The following is a 26,372-nucleotide window of genomic DNA, read 5'->3' on the forward strand; positions in this document are numbered from 1 at the left end:
GTTTAAGTGGTTTATTTGTTTATAGTACTGAATTAACAAGAATGGAGTTACTGCTATAATTCCTCAAAAATGTGTATGGCTTTTTGTTTTACCAAGTTTAATGTGGATGATTTCACTGAACTGGCTGGTTTTGGAAAGCAGGTGCTTAAGCATGTGGAATTTCATCATTAACATGGTTTGAAACAGAGGACAATAAGCATTTCCCTTTTAGGAGTGTTAGAAAAAAATAAAAGGGATTTCTATTTACAGTTTCTCTTAGTGCATGTTAATGATGAGAGTCTTGAATTTCCATTATTCATAGTTTTAGTTGAAATTAGTAGTAGACTACAGTTCTTCTGAATCATCTATATAGCACTTCTTATTTCAGGGAAGTTAGATTTTTACCCCAGGTAAGTTCTTTGGCTCTGGGCTCCTTTTGTGAGGAAGCTGCTTTTCAAGTATTATGAGAGAGGTAATGGATTTTTAAAGAAAAGGGTTGTTAGTTGGGTTTTCTGTTTTGGCTTTAGGAATTTCTCTTTTCTGCCCCCTTTAAACTTTTCCTGACATTTATTTTGTTTTGACTAAAGCTAGGGCAACAGAGAAGAGTCATCTTTTAAAAACTGAGTAGTTTGGTTTTGCAGTCATTGGCTATTTCAGTGGATGTTACCTGAACAGAAGTGTTAGCGATGTGAAAAACTATTGGAATTTTCTTTTGCTGTTTTGGAAACCAAAGAATCAGGAGTGGTTTGTTAAGAGCATACTTGGGTGGCTTTGATTCCTTGGATTTACATTTATGTTGGCATGTCTGATTAGCTGAGTGTATCAGAAATTGTATCTTTGCAGATTTTAAACAGACATCCTCCTTTTGGAAACCAGATAAAAGAATCTGTTTTGTACCTTCCAAAATATGAACTTGACGTTGAACAGGTAAATGCTTCTCTATTTATTGTACATTTTCATGCTGATACTTTTACATGAAAGAGCAAATAATGACTTAAAGAATTTTTGAACCTTTGCTGATAGAACATGGCAGAATACTGTGGCCTTCTTCCGCCTTGTTATGTGTAATCAAACTTTTAAATCTTTAAAGAGTTCCTCAGAATAAACATTCCCTGTAATACACTGGCATCTGACACTCATTATTAGCATTTTATGTTCCAGATGCAGACCTGTATATTCCACATTTTAGCATTCTGTGTGAGCCTGAGAGGTCTGTTCTGTATTGAATACAAACAAACCTAAGACACAGAAAACCATCCATATGAAACTTACTGAAGCTTTAACTCATGTTTATTCTCTGTGTGCCACTTAGGAATGTAGAGAAATGGTAAATTATTGCATCAGCAGGGAGGGTGCTGTTCCATGTGCAATGAAGAGCTCTGCAGTTCTGATATGCATTCTGTCTTTAAGAATGTCACATAGCCACCCTGCCTTTCTAAAACACAAACTTTAAAAAATAGCCTTGCAGTTTCTTGTGAAATTGATACAAATGGAGACACCTTTGAAGTTAAAAACTCAGTAAATGTGTGAAAATACTATTATACAGATAATCAGTTCTATTTTAGTGTTTCATGTCATGAAATCATCACTAGACAAGTACCTATAAAGTTATTCACAGAAGAAAGATTTAACAATTATAAATATCATATAGAGAATTCTTGGGATGCCAAAATATACTTATTTTTCTCCTTGCATCATTTTCTTTGCATTGAACAGAGGAGAATTTTTCAAGCGCTTAATGTAGACTGTCTTTTTATTCTAAATTCTTCAGCAAATTTAGGATATTCAGCTGAGCAAGGTGATACTGTATAATAGTGTCTCAGAACCACAAATAAAAATTGCTCTACAAATTGAAATTTCTTGAATTGAGCTTTGTGCTTGTATCAAAACTTCAATATTTATGGAAGGGCATGTAGTTTACTTTGCATATTTTAGCAATTATGTCTCCTATATAATTTTTCCTAGCTTCCAAAGTACAGTGATACATTGGCTGAAATCTTAGTAACCATCAAATTAATAAACTATGAGCAGCTACAGACAAAGAGAACAGCGACAGACTTCCACTGTGTGACATTGGTCATGGGAGATGCTGACAACCAAGTCATTTTTAATCAGAAAATTATGTATGTATTATCAGGTTCTTTTGCCTCACATGTTTTAAGGGTGTTGGCTTTTAGTCCTTTCTGTGACTTGCAGTTTCTGCAGTGCTGTCTACTGATGCAAATGGTACAAAACTATTCTCTATCCTACAGGTCTTTTTTAGACATACTGCACAAGATTAAAAAAACCCCAAATATGCCAGTGTGCTTATCAGTATGGAAAGTATGTGGAAATATCTGTCCAACACTGATGTCATATTATGGAAGTCATAATAATTTCTATATAAGGAAAAACTATTTAAATACCTATTAAAGATAAATTATAAAGTTGTAACTCTTGTTAGCTATATCTCTTTATTTATATTGTTTTGTCAGAATTCTTTTTCATTCAGAGATAGAATTAGATTTTTCAGTTGGCTAAGATAAGCTTGGAGCAAATGGGAAAAGAGAAGCAAAGTCTTCTCCAACTGTGACATTCTCACAAGTTCTTGCCAAGGTCTGGCACTTCTGACAGAGCTGAAACTGATCTGCAGGATCCTGGGTCCCTTCAGGCCAGAAGTCATGTTACTGGAAGGTTACTCTTAAGTCATTTATCAAGCAAAATGCAAGAACTAAGACTAAATAAGGGCTCTTTCATTTATTTCTAGATGATTTAGTATACAGTTTTGTTTTCATTGTCCATACCTAACAGAACTTTACTGATACATTACAGGGATTCTGTGCTACTGAAATCTGGAAACTGGACAAAGAAAATTGAAGTGAAACGAGCTTTTAAATCAGAGGACATTAGTATAAATTTAATTAGTTCTGACTATGGTAGGTCAAGTGGTATGGTTGTAATTTAAAAACTGCAGAATAATTTTTAATAAATTAGTAAAAACTCTCTATCTGACCCAAAATACAACAACACTAACTACTCAGGAAACAAAATCGTGTTTTTTTCTGGGTTGAGTATTACGTAACAGTCCTGATTACATATCTGTTTGTTTCATTTACTAGAATATTAATGGACTGGGGAAACACCAAAAACATTACTAGAAGATAGAATTTTGCTCTGTTGATACAGATTAAGATACTCTTTTGCACTTTGCCTTCAAGATGAATTAACTCTCAGTAGGGGTAACCTATCAGCTTGATTGGTTAGTTATGCTTGGAAGAGCTGTCTGTGTGAATGGTTGGGTTTTGCATTGTGATAAAAAAGTGTTAGATACGGGTACATCACTTCAGTAGCAAGAACTTTCTACAGGGGAAAATTCTGTGTGGTAATGTGTGTTTATTTAAAAAGTGGTATGTTCCCCAGTCTCAGTTTCCACAGAACTGGACAGCACATGAGGAGAAACAGTGATGACTTTGAAACAAAGAACTTTGATATACAATTCAAAAATAGATTGGCTGTATTACATTCTGTCCTCATGTCCCACCTGTAACGAAGGTTGCTGTGTGCAAGATTAACTGAATTATGCTTGGTCCATCCATGATAAACATTGAATATTGAGACTATTACAGTAAATCAGGCCTGGAAAAATCTGTATTCCTATGGCTAAACCTGTGACTTAGGAAAAGGGAGGGGTTTCTGACTAAATCAAGATAAAGAAAAAACTGTCTTTTATTCCTAGTTGTCTATCTACATGTTGTACATGTTCAGTAACATGTTCATCTACATGTTCAGTAAAACTCAACACAGCAGCTGATTTATCTGATATTAGTAACTGGGAAGTTAGACTAAAAGCAGCTCTTGGTAGTTTCTACTTATTGTAAAGTCTGCTCCTGTTTCAGACTTGAAGGAAATATTCTTTAAAAGTATGTCTGGTTTTCCCAGCAACCTTTGCCTAATGAAAGACAAAAATATTATTTTTGCAAATGCTGTCTCTCATAGTCTGAGTCTTGGTTTAATTAGAACCAGAACTGCTATTAGCAGTCAACTTCAAAAGTACTATCAACATACTCATTTTACACCTTTACCAATACTGAGCTGCTGATAGTCCTGTAACACTGATAGACTGTAGTACAATTTTAAAGTCACAATTGTGTTGGCAATGCAAAGCCACAGATAAAGGTAGTTTTATAACATCTCAGAAAAAAATCTGTTAAAGGGGCTGATTCTGTTACTCCTCTAGTAACCATGTCTTTAAGTCTGCAAATGTTTCAGCTTTTAAAGCTGAATCATAACAAAACCATATATTGCCAGGCTTTTAATGGTACTTTTCCATATCTTTTAATAGTGTTAATACATTCTTAAACAGTTTAGAATACTGAAGGTAATCAGAGGTTTGGAAACAGCTTATAGTATTTTAAAGTATTTTTTTCTTTTTTCTTCAAAGTTGGTCTTGATGTACAACAAGTATATACAGTCTCTTACTTAACACGGAAACCAGTGGGAAGTAAAATGGTTACAAATCCAAACCTGAAAGCTCAGTCTTCACTTGGTACATGTTATAACTCGCCACAGTGTCTGCCAGCAGCAAAAGAAGATACAGGTAAATGGTCAGATCACAAGGTCTGGCTACAACCAAACTTAACGGAAAATTTAATTTTGTTTTCAATAGGGAGCTAGATCTTTTATTTATTCATACTGTTTTTTTCTCAAGTATAATAAAAATACAATGCTACTGCTTCTGTTGCCCAGTACTACAGTGTAATTCTTCAATGAACTTGCAAGTAAGAAAACTCATTGGTGTTTGGTTTCTGATATTACTGTTTGAATTTGAGAATCTGCTTGCTTGATTGATTAATTTATTTTCAATTATATTAAGTAGCCTGAAGTTTTGTTGAAGGCTAGTGACCCTAGTGACCAAGATAACTTGTATCCTGTCTTTCACTGCATCAAGTAATCTCTCACCAATACAAATTAAGTTAAAAATGAGCATTTCTGTATTACATTGACCTAGGAGGCAGATCTAAAGTAGATATTAATTACAAGAAATACGGAAACAGAGAATGCAACCATCGCTGTAAAAATAAAGATGTGTGTGGACATGACTGCTGTGAGTTTCATTAAATCTGTCTGTGTTACTTTTAGACATATAATTTAGAATATCTTCATTTATACCAATAGTTATATTAGCAGAAGTAATATAGGCAAGAGAATCAGGCCTGGCTTGTTGCTATGTTAGTCATAAAGTAAGATGCTTTATCAATAAGGCTCTTATAGGTACTACAGTAATATTTTTCAGAATGTATAGTGTATGATTTAAAAGCAATGTCATATAAATATGGGTGTGATAAATCTTTTAATTAGTGGATTAGATCTTTTTAGGATCTTTTAATAAAAGGTATTAAGCTTAAGTGTCAAAGTTTCCATTGATCTGGAAAGAATTAGATTTATCCCTTCTAAACTCATCTGAAGATTATTTTAATTCCTTTTTCACAGGTAAAACTGGAGTACCTCCAAAGTCTGAGATGAACGGAGATTCAGAGTTTTCTTTGTACTTAGCTGATTTAAGGAGCAGGAACTCAATTTCAACCGTACCCCCAGTAAAACGGTTAAAGGTTCATTTAAATCAGTCAGCCATTAAGCAGGTTTACTTTAGTCTGTTACGTATTTGTATATATTTTTTTGCAGAGATAATTTTATATCTGAATATGGACATTCAGGTTTGTCTTTTCTGTGTGGAATGAAAAAAGCAAATACAAAGGTCGCAAAGGACCAGGAAGCTTTGAGAAGTTCTGCTGCTGTTTGGAATGCTTCCTGTGATCCACTTCTGTGCATGTACTCTTGGTTTTTACTTTAGTGGCACTTGATAGATTGTGGTGGGTGAGGTACAGAGGCATCATTGTAAGGTACTGTACTGTGACTTTGGTTTGGCAAAATATGACCTGAATGAAAGCAAAGAGTGGTATTTATCAGAGTAGTGCTGCTAGGATTTTTTGCATTAACAGTTAGATCCACTTGTTTATAAGAAAATCAACCATGTTAGTTTCTAACCACTGAAAGATTTCATGGCTTGCACTTTATCCCTTTGATTGTAATGTTGAAGTAGTTCTTTCTACAACAAGAATGGCAATGGGAGCATTTTATTTCCATCCCACAGTGTTGTTTGCTTCTTGCTTAGCCTACAGCTAACACAGATGAGAGTAAGCATAACCAGTCTGACTTTGCCAAGGTACTTGGTTACTCCACTACAAGCATGTAATTAAAACCTTTTTAACTGATTGCGTTGGATAAGCAGACATCAGAAAGATTTTATATGTGATATTTAAGAATTATGCCAACTTGGTACACTATTAATCATCTCAGTAAGACTTCTAAAAACATTTTCAATATGTTTATATTTTACCACTTACAGTAATCTGTTTTTCTTTAGATGCAGATGCTAAATCAAGCTCAAAATGTGGATCTCAAAAAATTTAGTTTTACACCCAAATCTTTGTTGCCACCATTGCCAAGGTACTGATTAATATAAGTAACAAAAAAGGTTTTATTTTAGGTAGCATGTTAAGTTCTAACAACTAAAACCTATTTTCTGAATAAAATTATTTAGCAGCTTTCAATAACTGTTTTACTGACATGTTACTGTTTGTTATTTTTTTTAATAGGTCTGGGAGTAAACAGTTGTCTTCATCACCTTCAGTGGACCAGGCAGATCATGTCAATAGTTTAGGAGGATCTCAGAAACAACTGCAATCCTCGAATAATGGAAGGAACAGTAAGTTATTGCTAATATTTGAAATTATGATTTTCACTGGTTTTGAGTATTCTTGTGAATTCAAACTTGCTGTAATCACTGGAGCAACCAGCTTAGCCTTATAGAACACTGAATGTGTAAGGAAATATTGTGGGCTTAATTGGCCTTTTTTCATTGGTAAGAACTTCTAATCTTGAACTAAGTATCTAAATGTACTTTTATATAAAACAGTAATAAATTAAACAGGCAAATATATGAGAGTCCAAATCTACAAATACTTCCTGGAAGGTCTGACTGTAATGTATTTCTACTGAAACTACTTCTAATACAAGAGGTATTTTATCCCTGTATCTATAAATTTTCTTCTCCCTTTCTGATGGAGGAAGTTAGTGAAATATAAGCTTCTGTTTGGCTGTTGACAAAATGTGACCATTCAGGAATTGAATTCATAACTAGTAAAACATCTCTATCTGGAAAATAATTCATTTCTGTTTCACTTCCACTGGAAAGGCCAGAAATGTTTTTATATTTGGTGTTAAGTGACCAATCTTTGTTATCCATTACAACTATGGTGTTCTCCTCACTGCATTCCTTTTGCAGTTGTGTCTGCTGATACCAGATTGATGTGAATCAGGTTTTGATTAATTTGCCAGATAATTAGCAGCTCCAGTGTTGAGGCCATACACACCAGTGCCTGTGAAACAGGAGTTTTGATCTGAGCCTGTGCTGCTCTTCCTCTGTTGAAAGAGGGAACTGGATTAGGATTTCTTAGTCATATTGGGGCTATGACAACAAAGTGATGATTCCAGCACTGTCTGACACTGGAGGGTGGTATGACAGAGTAAAGGTAAAACATAGAATAGTTTTTGCTGTACTTGTCCATTAGGTACATATTACAGCTTTCTCTTGAAAACACTCAGTGTTTGGAAGTAAGAAGAACCAAGAGACAGTGGCATAAAAAACAACAACAACAACAAAACAAATTCCAAACCAAACAAAATATTAGGGAATCTTTACTGCATAACTTGCCTGATGCAGATGAAAGCAAATCTTGTTTTTCAGGTGCTTTGGATGTCAGTTTTGCAATGAGAGAGGATGTTTGGGATGATATTGATGATGAGAATTTAGTATTTGCTAGCAACTTTACCAGTAGAGAATTAGGTAAGGTTATTTTAACACAATTCTTTGTTTTCTATTTACAAATTATTTCACAGGCCATTATTTGAGAATAATTCATTGTAATATACAATGGAGGAGAACATCTTAAAATTTTGGTTAATTGACTTCACCACCAGGTTTATTGCTGTATTTTGAATGACACCTATATTAAGACTAATCTAATGCAGAAGGGAGCGTTGAGGAAGTCATAATTAAAAATGTTATGGATGGCCTGCAACTGCATATTTGTTACTTTATCTGACTGCTTATCTCTGTCTTTATATTAGCCCAAAACCCATGGAAGAAATATTTCAAATGTTAAGACATCTGAGTAATTTTAAAACTATTATTTACTGTATAATGTAGAATATTTACAAGGGGGTTTGGCTCTTTTGTGACTCTGTTTTATTCTTACGTGGAAATACCTGCCTTCAAATTCCAGATGAGTGTGAACCACTTTGCCAGTATACAAGAAGCAAAGCCATGAATGACATTTCAAAAGAGTAAGCATTATATAAATTATTACAATTTTATTCAATTAAAAATACTTTCTGTATTGCATATGGATCTATAAAATCAAATGGATAGATGGTTGTTCACTCACAAAAGTGAAACTTCAGCTTTCATATATATATTATTGAATTATTTGATTTTTTTCTAAAGTGTGGAGGGAAATAAATAGAAAATCCTAAACTGAAAAGTAAAACAATTTTGCACTTCTGTAAAAATAGTTAAATCATTCAACTTGATATTTTCAGTTCATGCACAATACAAGATAGGACCAATATGCAGAACTCAGTTATTTCTGTGGTTAATAACATATCAAAAGAGAATATGTCTGTACAGAGTGGAAATGTAGATGTGGTAAGTAAAAATATTTCAATAACAATTTCCTATAATTAGAGTACTTTGTTTATAAATATATCTAACTTCTGAATTTGTTTGGAAATACTGAATTTCTAAGTCTTTCCTTGTTATCGAAACACACATGCATCCTGTGTTCATGTGTGATACTCATGATCCAAAAAACTGGGACTTGAATTTACATCATATAACAAGAGTTCAAAACCATTTACTCAGATTGTGATTCTGCAAATCATTCAAATATATAATTATATTTATCGTGTGCTTGGTCCTTGTGAAATACCCTATTATCAGTACAAATATCTGTACTACATACTACTACAACAACAATCTGGCAGTTTCTGTTTTAGTTAGTATTTAACCATACGTGTTTTTCAATATTTACACTGCAGTTGAATTTTCAAGAAAAAAAGCATTCAGATCTTTCAGAAGAGATGAAAAACATACAGTGTTCTTCGATCTCAAAAATAATCCCAGGCTCTTCTAAATTCACTAGGAAAGAGGATTTTTTTGTTTTCACTAAAGAGCAGGAAACAGAATTGGACCCCAGGTAATAAAAGTTGTGTGTGATTTTTGTTGTTGCCTCAGTATTCCAGTGCCTAGTTCTTTGTGGAACATAGACTGTTTGGTGGTGTGTTAATTTATAACATTAATTTTAAAAATATGAATATTCACAATAATGGTAGCAATTAACTTTTCTTAGGAAGGCAAGTACTTTAAAATTATTTTGCTTGTCTTGCTATCTCATGGCTTTGCTTTGTGTATTGTTCCTGATTTCATAGGTTTTGATGTACTATACCTAATTTAATTATTTTGCTGCTTAATCCTCATTAGATATCTTCCTGATGGTGAAATCAATGATGTCAAGCCCTTTCTTGGAATATTTGATGGCATTTTGTAAAACATATAAAGAAAATATATTGCAGGTGCTGGAGAAACGAAGTTACAGTCATTTTTACAGAGAAGTCTTCAAATCCAGTTAAGAGAATTTGATTTTTGTTGTATAACTATTTAGCAATAGCTAGATTGAAGCATAGAGTAAATAATAACAAAATTGATGTCTAATTTATGGAATTCTAGGTATATTACCTTATTTTGCAAAGTGCTTAAATTATTGTTTGTTGACCTTGCTGTTTTCAGGTTTACAATTAAAAATATTGGAATGTATCAAAGGAGAATAGTTCTGAAACTGAGAGCACTTGTATCGATGAAATAAAAAACACATTTAGGAAAATAAGCTGTTTATTACATGCCTGGCTCACAAGTGTTCTTTAAATTAATTAAATACTCCCTTCTCAGAAATCTTTTACTTCTTTGTGATTTTGTCTTTCACTTTCTCTAAATGCTGAATTTTTCATAGAACTGATTCTTTATAGTAACTAGTTGTAAACAGTTGTAAAATGTCTTTAAACAATATTCTAAGGTTGTGTTTGGCTGTTCACTTGACTCCTGAGGTCATTAGATGTCCATTTATGCATCTCAGTATAGATTTAGGCAACCAAGCCTTGCATTTGGGTATCTTCTTGTATCTCTAGTGTTTGAACAGGTGACCTTGCAAGTTCAGTAGTCAGAAAGATATGTGATACTGCCTAAAAGTCAAGAGTGTTCATTTTCACTGTTAATTAATAAAAATATGTGGAATTAAAATGTTAAAATCACATGGAACCTTAGCTGTCTGTTCTTGCAACATTGTTTGTGGTGCAGTGGAATGCAGCCATGTTGTGCTGTGCTACCTGGTTGTATTTTTCTCAGCCAGTAACATTTTCTTGACTCCAGTGTTCCTTACATTTTTGGCTGACTTCCTGGTATAGTGCTCTGTATGGAAGAATGGCCCAGCATGAGGAACCTCATCACTCACAACTTGCTAAGTTTTTAGCTGTACATTCCAGCAGGTCCAAGCTTGTAATTCAGTTTGGTGTATCTCAAATATTTAATTGCATCTGGAAGTTAGTATGTCAGCTCTCATTTTGTCTCCTTTGTTTTTTTTTTTAAATTACATTTCCAAACTGAGGTAACTCAGGATTACAATAGTGCTGCATGTTTAGCCCAGCAGTCCTAATCACATACATCCTAGTCATATCCCAACTCTGTGTTAGGGTGAGATTCAAGAATGCAGAGTGCCAAATGTTATTTTAGGTGAGAACCTTTCCTCAGATCCATCTACCACTGGTCTTCCATATAGAGATGTTTCAGGTCTTCTAGAGCATCTAAAATGGTACTTTCTGCTGATGTTCAAGCACTTGACTCTCTCCCTGCTGCCTGAAATACCTAGATTTTTTTTCCAATTTATCATTCATATTTAACATAGCATTCTTTAGTAGCCTTTGTGTCGTGCCTTCCTCTTGGATTTTAGCTTGCAACAACTCTTTAAGCTGTTCCTCACTTTCTCCAAGGCTGATAAAAGCTTTTACAGAGCAACACAAAGTTGAATTTCAGACATGAAAAACAAGAGAACAAGAGAGGAAGAACACAATTAATATAATCTCCCTTTAATAGAATTTATATCTTTTATATAATCTTGTGATTATACAACTTGCAACTTTCTAAAACCTTACTTATCTGCTGGTTGCTCAGGTCTTGCATACAAAACCAGGCACACTCTTGATGGCAGATGTTGCACGTTTTCCTGCTAATCTGTATGAAACTCCTAAGGGTTCTGAACTGTGAGGCAGTGGCTGTACTGGAAGTTAAGTATGCTTAGGTCATCATAAAATGAGTATAAGCTTCTGTTTATTTATTTGCACTAAGGAAGAATCCTGAGGTTTTTTGGCCCAATTTCTATATTGAAGGTGTATTTAGGTTTTTTTGCCAAAAATGTTGGTAGTTTATGTAATGTCTAGAAAATAAATTACATTCTTGACAGTTTAATTTTTTATATAGTCTAAATGAAACTGCTTGGTTTTAGTTTGTAGGGGAAGGTTTATATTTAGACTACTACTCCAAAGAAAATTATTCTTGCAGGTAGATATTTTCTTTTTCTCTTAGTTTTCCCCAGTGCAGTTCAGTAGTTATTATTGGGTTTTATAGAATCAAAAGGTAGGAAAAGGCCTTCAAGATCATAGAGTCCAACTATAATCCAACTACCACAACCACTAAGCCATATCCTGAAACACCACATCTAAACGTTTCTTGAGCACCTCCAGGGATGGTGACTCCACCACCTCCCTTGGCAGCCCCATTCCAGTGCCTCACCACATGTTCTGTAAAGAAATTTTTCCTGATATGCAACCTAGGCTTCCTCTGGCACACCTTAAACCCATTTCCTCTTGTCCTATTGCTAGTTACTTGGGAGAAGAGACCAACATTGACCTCTCTGTTTCTTGAAGATTTGGGCTGCTTAATTTCCTGATAGTGTATTCAGATTTTTTCCATTTGTTTTTTAAAAGGCTTTGATTTCCAATTTGGTCTGTAGTCATAACACGTAATAACAAATACATTTCACTGTTTTCAACTATTCAGAGTACTTTGCAAATGCTTTATAAGATCATTTCCTGTCTCTGTTTTTCATAAGAAATCTGTGTCCTTTATCATCCTTGGAAAATTATGAAATTGTGCTATTGCTGCTGACAAGATTTCACAGATTTCAGAATATAAATCTTTCAGAATTGCAATGTCTTTACAGTAATACTGTACCTCTGGTGAAAAAAAAAAATTGTAAAAGTGAGTGCTTTATTTGGTATTGTTTTGCTTCATTATTCATAATTGCTCTATGACTCCTAAAAGTCTAAATCACTTTAAGAAAACTAATTTGGAAGTACTTACATGCTGAAGTGTTCTCTCTCAGGAGAATGAATGACTTTTCATATGGTAGGGTTTGTTATTGTTCCATTTTTCAAATCATAATTATAGAATCATAGAATCATAGAATTAGCCGGGTTGGAAGGGACCTCAGAGATCATCTAGTCCAACCCTTGACCCACCGGAGCAGTTGCTAGACCATGGCACTGAGTGCCACATACAGTCTTTTTTTAAATGTCTCCAGGGACGGAGAATCTACCACCTCTCCGGGCAGTCCATTCCATAGCCTAATCACCCTCTCCGTGAAGAAATTCTTTCTAATATCTAACCTAAACCTCCCCTGGCACAACTTAAGACTGTGTCCTCTTGTCTTGTTGAAGGTCGTCTGTGAAAAGAGTCCAGTCCCCACCTCGCTACAGCCTCCTTTCAGGTAGTTGTAGACAGCAATGAGGTCTCCCCTGAGCCTCCTCTTCTTCAGGCTGAACAGCCCCAGCTCTCTCAGCCTCTCCTCATAGGGCCTGTGCTCGAGTCCCTTCACCAGCCTGGTTGCCCTCCTTTGGACCTGTTCCAGGACCTCTACATCCTTCTTAAACTGAGGGGCCCAGAACTGGACACAGTACTCGAGGTGTGGCCTAACCAGTGCTGAGTACAGGGGAAGAATCACCTCCCTGGACCTGCTGGTGACACTGTTTTTGATACAGGCCAGGATGCCATTGGCCTTCTTGGCTACCTGGGCACACTGCTGGCTCATGTTCAGCTTCCTGTCAATCCAGACTCCCAGGTCCCTTTCTGCCTGGCTGCTCTCCAGCCACTCTGTGCCCAGCCTGTAGCGCTGCATGGGGTTGTTGTGGCCAAAGTGCAGGACCCGGCACTTGGCCTTGTTGAACCTCATCCTGTTGGAATCGGCCCAGCTCTCTAGTCTGTCCAGGTCCCTCTGCAGAGCCCTCCTGCCTTCGAGTTGGTCCACACTTCCTCCCAGCTTGGTGTCATCTGCGAATTTGCTGATGATGGACTCAATCCCTTCGTCTAGGTCGTCGATAAAGATATTGAACAGAATTGGGCCCAATACTGATCCCTGGGGGACACCACTAGTGACCAGCCACCAACTGGATGCAGCCCCGTTCACCACCACTCTCTGGGCCCGGCCCTCCAGCCAGTTTCTAACCCAGCACAGGGTGCTCCTGTCCAAGCTGTGGGCTGACAGCTTTTTCAGGAGAATGCTATGGGGGACGGTGTCAAAGGCTTTGCTGAAATCCAGGTAGACCACATCCACCGCCTTCCCCTCATCCACCAAACGGGTCACCTGATCATAAAAGGAGATCAGGTTGGTCAGGCAGGACCTGCCCTTCCTAAACCCGTGCTGGCTGGGTCTGATCCCTTGCCCATCCTGCAGGTGCTGTGTGATTGCACTGAGGATGATCTGCTCCATAACCCTGCCAGGCACTGAGGTCAGGCTGACGGGCCTGTAGTTTCCCGGGTCCTCCTTCTGGCCCTTTTTGTGGATTGGCGTGACATTCGCCAACTTCCAATCGTCTGGGATGTCCCCCGTGAGCCAGGACTGTTGGTAGATGATAGAGAGAGGCTTGGCGAGCTCTTCTGCCAGCTCCCTCATCACTCTTGGGTGGATCCCATCCGGTCCCATAGACTTGTGGGGGTCCAAGCAGCTCAAGAGGTCACTGACTGTGTCCTTCAATATTACAGGGGGGCTGTTTAGATTTTTATCACCTTCTATGGCAATAATTAATTGCAGTTACACAGTGACTATATTTCAAAATAAATATGGGCAGAATGAGCAGATTGACTGCAGGATTAGAAAAACACGGTCAAATCTGTATTATTATTTAAAAAAAATTAACTTCCAAAATGAAGTAACTCCGCATTATTGTAGTTCTGCTGTGTTTAGCCCAGGAGTTCCAGTCATGTACATTCCAGTCATGACCCAGTTCTTTCTCATGGTAAGATTTAAGAATGCAGAGTTTTATTTCCTGACCATCACCATCTTCTGATCTCCCAGGATCAGAAGATCAGAGGACCAGCCATCTCTTCTGGATGGCTCCCAGGCAGGTACAGTGGGTTTTTTTCTCTACAGGTGTTTCATATGAATGACCAGGAGACCAAAATCCTTGGTCATGCCTCAGAAGTCAAGTATACATATAGCTATGCAGAGCTGTCTAACCTTAGTCATTTAACAAAACACACTAAATGACAAACCCAGTTAACTTGGACTCTCTCTGTGCAGAGAGGCAGATACTGCCACAAGATTATTCAGAGTGTAAGTGAGCTGAATGGCTCTTTGGTGAAACTCATGAAATTTGCTATGGTGAAAGTTACCACCTAGAGCTAGCATGGAGAAGCTGCTGTGCTGCAGGTTCACTGGCTCACTGAATATTGCCTTTCCTGTGCACATGAAATGCCTTGGTTCTCTATCCACATAAGGAGCCAGCTTTTCTAAGCTGAACAGTCTTATTTATATGCAGCAAACGATGGCTGTGCTCCACTAGTGTTGCAGCTTCCTTCTGAGTGCTACCCAGGTGATAAAATTAGACTAGTTAAATTCAACAGGACAGTGTCAGACAGCTTCACTAAGTTACTGCCAATAGATAAAGTACAGACTAAAATGCAAAAGAAACATTCTTAAAGTTTGAAAGCATCATTGTTTTTAATTATGTATAGAGTTGTAACATTAAATGAGTGGCATGAGTTTGAATTGGTGGGATTTCGTAATTTAAAGTAATTCTTTGGGGATGAAGCAGAATGCCACATACTTTGGGGATTATTCTATGAAATTTACATTACAAAAATACTATTTCCCATAATGGAGTTGTGATAGAAAATTCAATATGACGAGAAATCAGATTTAACTGTCTTACTTGTATGATTTTCCATAATAAAATACATGCTCATACCTGCTTTTAATTTAACTTGAACATCCTTATACGCTTCCTTGTCCTATCACATATATTGATTTCAAAATATAAGCTGAGGTCAGATGTATCTGTGCCTGAAGAAAATGCAATATGCACTCAGAAACCATGATTTTCAAAAATTGTTAGCATAAAAAGAAGTATAGTGTTTAAATATGTTGCCAAACACATTTCTAGGTAAGGTACATTTATATAGTACTGTCAATGTATTGTGACATCATTGTATGCAGTATGTCTCATGGTCATTTTTATTATGTAGAATTTATTAACTTATTTGGAGACATCAATTGTTTAAGCAATACAGTAACTGTTAAACAGCAGTTGCAACATCTACCTCTTGTTATTTGGGTGTGTTTTTACTAGATAAACCTTCACAGAATAGTTACATGAGGTATAAACATTGGTGCTCTTAAAGGCAGTCAGCACAGTGATAAAGAGTGAACGGAAGTCACCATGTGGAACCAATATGCCTGAAAAACAGTTAAAAACCTGTCATTTTGTGGAGCACAAATGATCCCTCTCCAGTGCATTATTATGTCAGAAGTGGTATCTCTCCTAAGAGAGGGTATCTTCCAGTACTGCTTTGTCACTCCTGCTTTTCATGTAGAAGCAAGGAAACAGTATCATGCCAATTGTTTTACTTACAGAATCTTTAAATATTATCCATGAAATGAAGTCCATGAAGGCTTGGGTTTTTTTCCTGGCTTCATTGCTGAACAAGGAAATGGAAAGGTACTCGTCAGGGTAAAATTCCTGCAGAGGGCTAACAACGTTCAATTTATTGAAGGCTTACATGATATTAAAGTGAAGCACAGACAATGTGCTGATAGTTTGCAGTGATGAAGTTCAGCTCGACTGAAAAAAATCAGACAGAAAAATGGACTGATTTTGGCTGCCACTTTTCAGCTAAGGGCCACCTGGGATGAACCATACTTCTGTATTCGCTCTTTAAATTTTGTATGAGAAAAAAGTTTATCCCATCCAAGCCCTCCCTTTTGTAGCAGTGGTGTAACTCTCGGTCTTCACGTAAATACTCTTGACAGGTGTTTCAGATGGAATGGGCTGGGGTAAGGGCTGCACCATCCTAAGTGCTAGGGGGCCTTGGCAGTTTATACTAGTTTAGGGAGGGTTGTTTCCCAGTTTGTTTTAGCATGCTTCCTACCACACAAAAACACTTTACTTTCATTCTGGTCTTGTGGGATGTGCTTTCAGTGTTTTTAGTCTGTCCCTCTGTGGTTTTCAAATGGATTGTTTCCATGTGCCAGGACTTGAGGGACACATCTGAGAGGTGGTGTGTGAAAATGTTACATGTTTTGCTGAAATGAAGTAGGTAATACTGGGTGGACACACTTTGTATAAAGAAAATGTATGTTCTTTCAAACATAATTAAAATGCCCAGATATTACTGAGTTTTTCCCTGTTTGTAACATATACAACATGGAGCTATCAAGCAAGTAGTGATTATATGGACTATCCTTTTGATTGATGCTACATGGCAATTTCTGTATTTTCGAAGGTTGTGTAGGGAAATGCAAAATATTTTGAAGGCTGTAAGGGTGTTTGTTTACATAAATGAAACAATGTTTCTAACTGTGAAACTTCCTATTAAAGGATGGATATAACTTTCAAAATGAAAAGATGCTTGTAACTGTAAATGGCTATGATATATTTGCTGCTCCCCCACCCATTTAGAGGCAAAACCTATTTATGAGGCTTTATTAAGTGCAAATAATTCCCATGGCTTCAGCACAGGAGAAACAGATGCAGAATATAGTCTGATTTGCATATAAATGACATGATTTCTGCTCAGAAAAAGATATTGAAAAATACATATTTCCACAGTGAAAACCTGATAGTCGTGCATATTAAGGTCATCTTGTGTAACTTTTTTAAAGCTGCTGCAAGTTGATACCTGATCACACTTCAAGCTAGATTGAGGCTGTACAATGAAATGGTGAATTTGAGCTAATTAAGCTATCTTTTCTAGAAATGCATTCCAAAACATTTTTATCAACAATTCGAGCACATAAAATTGCTCAGAATATTTATCAATACAAGTGGACAACTTCAAAGTTGGCACTTTTCTGTATCTTGAGTGATACAGAAATCTGATCTTTTGTGATGTGTGGAAATTCCTTTTGTTTGAGTAAGACAGAAAAAATTCTGCTAACGTGCTCTAGTACCTTTAAGTGGTAGGATATCATTAAAGCACAGTGAGGTTTTTATTTTTTTTACCATACTAAGTAGTATTCTCAGCTTATCTTTTCTATTAAATATAAGTTCATGCTTCTAAAATTTCTGCCTGACATAAGCCACCACTGACCAGTTGAGATGTTTGGCCAAAAGAAAAAACAAGTGCTTCAAAGTTAAAGCTATATATGCCATTCTATCCCAGTTCTTCTAGCTCACTGCACAAAATCTCTAAAATATGACATTTATTTCAGTAGGATTGTAACTCCAGGTGATGTTAATAATGATCTGTACCCAATGACCCAATGTGGTCATCTAATTGCTGAACTTGCTGCTACACTGTTCTGTGTGGCTTCAGTGCCAATGCTCACACAGACCTTAGGCAGCAAGCAGAGTTAAGCTCTGCAGAACTGATCCCTGCCACTCCCTGGAAAGCTGGCAAAGCTCTCCCAGATCCTTGGGGAATAAAACCCTTGAGAATTCACCTGTCATGAGAGAAAGTGAACACAGGGTTCCAGTCAACAGTTAGCCCCTTCCCGTCCTGAAGGGCTGTGGCAATGCAAGGGCATGTTCATTTACTGACAGGCTTCTGCTGCTTTTAAAGTATTATTGTAACATATCAGACAGCCAAGCAGTAAATGGTTTGGAAGGGAAGGAAATGTCTCCCAGAGTCTGCCAAACCTTGGTTTTCAGATCCCTTTTTGGCAAAGGCCTCACTGAGGTAAACACTGTTGCCAGAAGCAGTAAGTTGTCTACTCAGAGGCACTGACTGGCCACAGTGACTTGTCACTGGTCTGAATGCCTCTTGAAAAGAAAGGCTTGATACTGCTTAAAGGAAAAGTTAAAGTAGTGCTGGCTAGAAAGGTCAACATTCAGGTCAGAACTTCCTTTTTAGCAGTTTCTTTTGGTTTATAAGGGTTATTAATTTATCTGAATGAAAGTGGGGCAGTAAGAGTTAATTGCTAGGATTATGTTTTGTATCTCTTTTTCTGGTTGTGATGTAATATTTTAGCTGGTATTAGGTTACTAGGTGCAGTAAATAAATTTCTATTATCCCAAGGCTCTGGGATGTCCTGAGGGGAAATTAATTCCTACTCAAAGAATAGTCACCCAGCATCTGAATCATTAACATTTGCAGTATTTCCTCAGTTATAAAGGCTTCAGGCTCTGAGGTCAGTTGGGTGGTTTCTAAAAATTGTGCTGATAGGTGTAAAAGGAGCATTCACCAAAGTATCAACACATTGTCAACTTCCTCTATTTCAAAACTGGCAGTACAAGTGGTTAAAAAAGTGTGAGCAATGAAACAGATATGCTTGTCCTGTGATGCATTGCAGAGATTTGGAGACTGGCAGCTTGCTTAGTGAGGAAATGAACCTGCATTAGGGAGATGAGAGGTACAAGTGGATCTGCCTCCCACCCTCCCCCTCTCTAGGTGTGATTGTCTCAGGCAAACATATTAGCAGAAGCTTAGATGCATTCTTAGCTTCTGGAACAGATTTACAGACATGACAGTGCATAGTGAGGGTGATAGTAATAAAATGGACAATGTGTTCTGAAAGAAAATAAAGTTGGCATCTTGGAATGGTGGAAAATGGCTTCGGATAAGCATGTGGTTCAGTAGAAATTAGTCTCTGTCCATAGACTTCATAGCAGCCAATCAGAGCTGCTCTTACAGTTCAAGCAGTTAATAATATCGCAGCATTGTAGCTTAAGGGATACAATTTTCAAAATTATTGTAGTGTGGGACCAATAAATTTCAGCACAAAGAAGGCAATATTCCATATAATTTATCTTAGATTTCCATCTAGGGTATGTTCTGACACTCCACATGAAAGTCAAATTGTCCATGTAAAATGGTTTTCAGGTGATAAGTTGACCCCTGGGGTTCTAGTAAAATAATAGATTCAGAATTCTATCTGACTCTCCAATCTATAAAAGCTAGTTATCAGCTGTTTGAAGGATTTGATAAGAAGGAGGAGGGAAAAAAGAGCTTTTCTATAGTGACATTTTTCTTATTAATGGGGACAATGTTAGAATCACAAACTCCTTCTGGGTTAGGTAGTAAATACTCTACTGACATGTGTTTTGGGAGGTGGTGGTTCTGTGTGAGGCGTGTACGTGTCTAATCCTCTGTGATGCGCATATGGGGAAGGAATAATCTAATACAGCCCTTCAAAGGAAGGGCGTTTGCTGCGCCACCGCCTGGCCATGATTTTTAAATGCATTCTGTCACTAGAGCCCTGAGCCCACCTCTGCAGAAGTTTTGCTGGGGAATGCCTCTTACCGTGCCCAGAGAAACACTAGGTAAGTAACAACATCGATATTTTGCCTGCCAGCATTCTTCGGTATTTAAACGTAGCCCAAAGCAACTGACAACCTGTAAAAAAATGAGGTGTTTAAGTTCTTTCCAAAACACTCTTAGAGAACCTGCTATAATTTTTTTTCTAGATTTGGTTGTGGGTTTTTAAATTGTATTTCCTTGAAAATATTTATGGTTTGTTCCTTTGTACCATTTGTCTCCACTGTCAGTTTAAGCAGATCCAAAGTTGAGTAGAGGCTTCGTAGCATTTTGTTTTTAGTAGATGGGTGTATTTCCATGTACATGTAAGCAAAATACAGCACTAGGAAGTCATGGGAAGGGTGACAGGAAGATAGCACTAATCATAGTGACAGAAGAAGCTTGCCTAATAAAATGGCAAAAGATCATTTATCTTTAGAGCAGTTGAGCATCCCTTTGCATTGAGGAAAGAAAATACCTCCTTTTAAGAAACAACCATGCTCAAGAAAACTCGATTTTTCTAGTCAGTGTAAACAAAAAGGATTATTTCAAAGAAAAACCCCAGTCCTTCTTCAATTGTTCCTGATATTAATCACTGTCCTGGGTTTTTCCAGCTTGTGTCTGTGATGAACATGTAGTTCACTGCAGAAGTAGTGCCCGTCATTCTCTCTTGCTGGTACTTTGCAGGGCATGAGGAAGGCTACGGGGACGTCACGTTTGTTTCCTGCGTTCTGGGTTATTGGGGGAAGAGGTAAATGCCTCCTCCTCTGAGAGGAACTGAGTAGTGCTTAGGGGAGGAGACTTCTGGCACTCCCAAGTGGAATAGGGAAAGGAAATGCGGTGAGCCAAGATCCTGCAGGATCAGGGATTTTGCTTGCAGGACAGAGACAAGCTTTAGAAATGACAGACAGGTGAGTTTCACAGAGCACGCTGTAATGCTGTGTTAACCATTTGGAAATTTTCAGATTGGGAGTAAGGATGTAAAGAAGCTTTACCCTACAGTGACACAGTGGGGAAATTAATTTTCAAGCTTTTTCTGTTTCATCTAGCTCTCCAACAGATCAGACCTAGCATGATTTAAAGAATAATTCTGCCATTATATAAATAATTCTGCCATTCAATAAAGCTTCCTCTTAGAAATCTGAATTCTGTAGGTGTGCTTATCAGAAGGAAGAGCATTTACCTAAAGACAATTGCTAATTGAGGGCCCCTGAGGATAAGATTAAAAAGGGCTAACTTATCTTAGACCTTGCTTTTTTATGGTTTTGTTTGCTTCCATTTAGAGATAATTGGGTGCTGGTCCTGCAAGTGGGTAAGTTGCAACAGATGCAGGACAGGCCTGTTCACTCACTTGAGTGAGATACTGCCCACTCAGGTATGCATGAGCTCTGCTGAGGTCTGCTGGAGTGTGCTCAAAAGCAAAGTATCTGTCATGTTCTTAAAATGCTTTTCTTCTGGAAGGGAAGACTTGAGAACCCAAAGAGTTTATGAGTAACTCAGCCTTCTTCAGTTGAATGGATTTACTCTGCAATAACACTTTCCAAAGCAGCTGTGTTTTCCCAAAGCTGACTACTCTGCATTGTTTTTCAATCTGAAGCTGATTTTAAAATGTGTCATTCAATTTCAAGGTTTCAGGTCTTGGCACTGCAACATTTACCTATCTCTTGAGATAATTATCAAAACTTCCGCATTTGTGGCCCCAGTTAATTGGGGGCCACATCTTTTGTGTACTGGAAGTCCTGTGAGTAATTGTTTCCTTTTCTGGAGAGGGATGATGCAGAGAAGGAAGTACTTCACCTGTAGTCCTCCACACACCTGAAGGCTGTGACAGTGTCAGATGCTGTAGCTTCATAAGTGTTCACACAAAACCGTGTGACTGCAGCCATAGTTGGTATCGGATGTGGAAATGCTGTGATACAAAACTGCAGGGAGAGTCTCAGGGCTCTGGATCAAGGAAGGCACAAAGAACAGCTGTGGGTCCAGTGTCAGCCTCCTTAGAGCAGCTTGCCCTGGGACAAGGACAACAAGCCATTCCCTCAACAGGGTAAGGTCACTCAGGAAGCTTTTCAAAGATGTGCTTTTATGAAAAAGCCTTCTCCCATAACTTTTAACATAAGGGTGGGTCATAAGGCCTAAGACTTTTAATTCACTTAATCTCTTAAGTAAAAAAAATACTGGATAAAGCATTGCCTCCTTCAGAGGAACATCTTCAGAGGCAGAATCATCTGTTGCTGAGGCATCTGCAGCAATACAGCAATATTAAGTTAGGGACATTTCTCATCTTCATGCCTGTGTTCTGCCCTATCTCTCCTACAGACAAACTTTATGCAGATGCCATATTTTCTGCTGCTAGGCAACTCTGTTCTAACTGGCCAGACATTTTTTGGAAGTCAGTATGACTGGAATGTAGTTGTGAAGACACTAATCGGTAGTGGAAGTACTCAGAGAGAGGGCAGTTCTGTATTTAGCATGTTCCGGCAGAAGAGCCTGTTGCTGCTGAGCTCCTGCCCTGTGCCACCCAACAGCTGTGCTGGTCCATTGTTCTATGGGGTGTTTGGGTGTGAAATTAGTTAAAACAGGTATGTGAGTGATCTTCCCCCTTTTGAGAAACTTGTCTCTTAGCAATGCTGTTATTACTACTAATAAAATGCATGCATGCAAAAGTCTAAGCAGACTAAAATGTTCTCATTCACAGGTATATTTAATTGAGCTCAAATTTGAAAATAGCCTCTGTTTCATGTATATTAGAAGTGAACTATAACATAAAAAAACCCAACAAAACCAAAACAAACAAAAGAGACCCTAAGTCTCTGGCTTGCAGTTGCCGTTGTCAGCTATGAATGTCTTTTCAATTGTATTTTGATTTGTAGCTTAGTGATAAGTCATGAAGATGTAGTTCTGCTTTTAGTTCTAGGGGAGGTTGACAGTGCTTGGGATGCTCCAGGTTTTCACCGCCGCTTCACAGCCTTCCACACTGCCTTGAAACTGCTGGGTTTTTGTTTCTCTAGTGATAAAGAGCTGAAAAAAAGAGCAGCATTAAATTTACATTTTCAGTTGCTATGTGGTTGGAAAGGGGAATGAGCTCTTTGCCACCACGTGGACTCGATAATATAATTTCAAACAGTGGCTAACTTTGTAAACATCTGTGCCTTCCCGCAGACTCTTAACAAGAGCTTTCAGCACATATTTCTTTAAAAAGGTCGTTAAGGAATACAACCCCCAGGATGCACCGCACACTAACATAGGCCTCATATTGGCCATTTCCTCTCCGTAATTACGCTCGCAGTCGCCTGCCTAAGGCACAGAGGAATCGCCCCGCAGCCCTGCAGGAGCTGCTCGCAACCGAGACATCCCTCGCTGCGCCGATGCTGCGCCTTTCCCCTCCTCCGCGCAGACGGGCGCGCAAGGCCCAGCGCTGCCGGACGGCCCGAACGCTATGGCACCGGCCGCACTGCGGGGGTCCGGGGTGCCGCACGGGTCCGTTCGTTATTCGTCACCTCGGGCCGGTGGCGCGGCTCTTTTCCACACCGGGGTCGGCGATGGGCCGGGCGCCTCGGCTGCGGCGAGAGCCCTGGCTCTGCCCCCAGTTCCCGGAGCCCCCCACCTTACCTCGCGGGCGTCGCCATAGAGATGGGCGGGCCCGGCCTGGCGCTCGGTGAGGGGCGGCAGCCATCTTCCCCGCCGCATGCCACCGGGCGGCTGTCCCGGGGCTGGCCGGCTTCCTCTGTCCCGTCTTTACGTTAAATTAGCGAGTAACGCTGGTTTGTTACCGTGTCTTTCACTTTAGTGTTACTCGTACTGGATGCCAAGCGCTGGTGAGGCCACACCTCGAGTACTGTGTCCAGTTCTGGGCCCCTCAGTGTAGGAAGGATATCGAGGTCCTGGAGCAGGTCCAAAGGAGGGCAACTGGGCTGGTGAAGGGACTCGAGCACAGATCCTATGAGGAGAGGCTGAGGGAGCTGGGGCTGTTCAGCCTGGAGAAGAGGAGGCTCAGGGGAGACCCCATCACTCTCCACAACTCCCTGAAAGGAGGTTGTAGCCAGGGGGGGGTTGGTCTCTTTTCCCAGGCAACTCTCAGCAAGACAAGAGGGCAGGGTCGTAAGTTGTGCTGGGGGAGGTTTAGGTTGGACTTTAGAAAGAATTTCTTTACGGAGAGGGTGATCAAGCATTGGAATGGGCTGCCCAGGGAAGTAGTGGATTCTCCATCCCTGGAGATATTTAAAAAGAGACTGGCTGTGGCACGCAGTGCCATAGTCTAGTGACTGCAGTGGTAGTGGATCAAGGGTTGGACTTGATCTCTGAGGTCCCTTCCAACCCAGCCAATTCTATGATTCTATGATTGCAAAGCTTGTGCTGTAACCGAAGCACAGTGTGTTGCACTGGAGTTTGAGAACTCTCCACTGCCGCATCTGGGGCAGCAGAGCTCTCGGTGGGAAGGGGTGCCACAGGGATGTGCAGGCAGGGACCCTGGGCCACCACCGCTGCCTCCCGGGCTTCTGAGGGACCCACTGTCTGGGCACACAGCTGCCCTAAGGCAGATTTTTCTGAACTTAAAAGAAGTGGCCTTAAATAATGAAAAAGACACTATCTTACCAATTCAGTTCCAGAAGCCTGAGAGAGGTGAGCAGGGAATCAGTTAATGCCAGTGGCTATTTTCTTGAGATGGCTTTTAGCCCTTACACATTCAGCAGCTGCTGTCCAAGTCAGATGTAATGCAAGGGGGCAGTTGCAGGAAAATGCTATTTAAAAGATGACTATATCACTGGCAAGGACTGTAATTGTAAATGGGGAAAAGCCTAAGTAACAAGATGGCCTCTATCTGGGTTTGAAATGGTTCAACAAAATTGCTTAAATTATTAAGCAAGGGACTGACATGCTGCAGAGGGAAGGTTAACATACCATCCTCTGAGGATTTTTCCAGATGTGGGAGTCATGTGACCAACCTCAGAGATGGAGTTCCCTGATGACTTTTGCTTTGTCATTCCCTCTCATCAGAGGCAAACTGGGGGAGCCAGGAGAGGGCCCACCATTTGGTAACCCCTTTTCCAGCTGCTGCGTTAGGCTCAGTGCTGCTGCATAGAGCTGCTGTCTTCGTGTTTCCTCTGTGGAGAGCCCATCTGTGTGTCTGCCTGTCCACAGCCAGCCCATAAGCCTTTATCACGTGGAAAAGCAGAGGAGGAAAAGTTCCTTCTCTTTAGTGCAGAAAAAAAGTTATAGGATTTTACTTTTTGGGGCCCAAATTTCGTATCTCTTGGAAAGGAAACTGCATGTCCAAAGCAGCTGTTGACCTCCCTTCCCTATAAGTGCTGCCTCAGTTGGATGCCACTGCGGGTAAGGGACCAGGGGTAAGGTTTTGCTCTGCTCTGTCCTGACCTTTCTTGGAGCTCCCATCTCCAAGCTGGGAGCCGTGGCTGGTGGTGGCTTTCAGCCCGGGGCTTGGGTGCACCTGGGGTTGCAGAAGGTCTGCACACAGACCCTGCACCACAGGAGAGCTGTGTCAGCATGTGGACTGGTATCTATCTTCACATTCTCTTTCAGAGTTTATAAGATGTTAACTTTTTAAAGGGAGGTCCCCCTTGTGTATTTATGTCAGTGATTTTGGGTTTTAAACTATTCATGCATGAAAAATGACTGTAGGAACTGTATACTCCCATGTGTGAATAATGACTACATGGGAACACAGATTATAGCAGTTTTGCACCGAGACTGCTGCAGTTTACATGCTCTCTTTGGGAACGTTATGAAACGTTTTTAAATGCTGGTACATGTTAATGCATTGATTTCAATCAGTCTTTTTTTGTCCCTTTTGGATTTGTTCATCTTAACATCTAGTGTGTCTTGTGTTTACTCTAAGATATGCCTAGTAAATTAGGAAAATTAAAAAAAAAACATGCAAAAAATATGGTGCTATGCACATGTATCAGGTTTGTTATTTATTAATGAACTCCAATTTCCATATGATAGTCTATTTTTTCCCCCCACTTTGGCTCAATGGATAGTTTATGCCAATTACATGTCGTTTAACAGCTCTGAAATCTGTTTTTGCTTTTCTTCTGCATGAAGACATGGAGTCTGTTTCAGGTTTTAATTAAACTCTACACTGACTTTAAAGAGTCTATTGTCCTTTTCATTTAAATAGGATTTTTGTTAGATCCTTAACAAGACCTCAGTGGGGCAATAAATCTCAGCAATTGTCCTTATTAGGAGTAGATTATCCTCAAGAGATGGGAAGTCACAGAAGTAACTAAAACCATTTGTAGAGACTGAACTAAGGCTTTGCTTCCTAAACATTAAACAGACTTGTGAATGACTTGCTTGGGCGCTCAAATTAAATTAAATGATACTTTGTTTATTTTTCACATTTTCAGGGTAGGCTATTTGCATTTACTTCAGCTTTGAGTTTCAGTGAGCAAAATTTACTCCTGGTTAAGGATTCTTCCTTCCAGTGTATAAGCTGTAGATGAAACTCGGTATATCCTGCCATTCATTTTGTTAGCAACTCTTGCAACACCTGTGA

General features: G+C 38.9%; 2 protein-coding genes across 2 annotated transcripts in view; both read left to right on the forward strand.

Annotated features, from left to right (window-relative positions):
• Window positions 1–9,626, forward strand: part of HFM1 (helicase for meiosis 1) — a 32,563-nt gene extending 22,937 nt beyond the window's left edge. The window contains exons 26-38 of the mRNA XM_030455431.1: window positions 823–906; window positions 1,945–2,102; window positions 2,791–2,894; window positions 4,400–4,555; window positions 4,967–5,062; window positions 5,449–5,567; window positions 6,383–6,465; window positions 6,615–6,724; window positions 7,766–7,864; window positions 8,304–8,364; window positions 8,620–8,725; window positions 9,118–9,275; window positions 9,560–9,626. Coding sequence (XP_030311291.1) covers window positions 823–906; window positions 1,945–2,102; window positions 2,791–2,894; window positions 4,400–4,555; window positions 4,967–5,062; window positions 5,449–5,567; window positions 6,383–6,465; window positions 6,615–6,724; window positions 7,766–7,864; window positions 8,304–8,364; window positions 8,620–8,725; window positions 9,118–9,275; window positions 9,560–9,626 — 1,401 coding nt within the window. The remainder of the gene's footprint in view (window positions 1–822; window positions 907–1,944; window positions 2,103–2,790; window positions 2,895–4,399; window positions 4,556–4,966; window positions 5,063–5,448; window positions 5,568–6,382; window positions 6,466–6,614; window positions 6,725–7,765; window positions 7,865–8,303; window positions 8,365–8,619; window positions 8,726–9,117; window positions 9,276–9,559) is intronic.
• Window positions 9,627–19,813: 10,187 nt separating this feature from the next.
• Window positions 19,814–26,372, forward strand: part of ZNF644 (zinc finger protein 644) — an 89,327-nt gene continuing 82,768 nt past the window's right edge. The window contains exon 1 of the mRNA XM_030455144.1: window positions 19,814–19,881. The gene's annotated coding sequence lies outside the window, so the exon portion shown is untranslated. The remainder of the gene's footprint in view (window positions 19,882–26,372) is intronic.

Source organism: Calypte anna, chromosome 8, assembly GCF_003957555.1.
Source record: "Calypte anna isolate BGI_N300 chromosome 8, bCalAnn1_v1.p, whole genome shotgun sequence".
NCBI classification, from domain to species: Eukaryota; Metazoa; Chordata; class Aves; order Apodiformes; family Trochilidae; genus Calypte; species Calypte anna.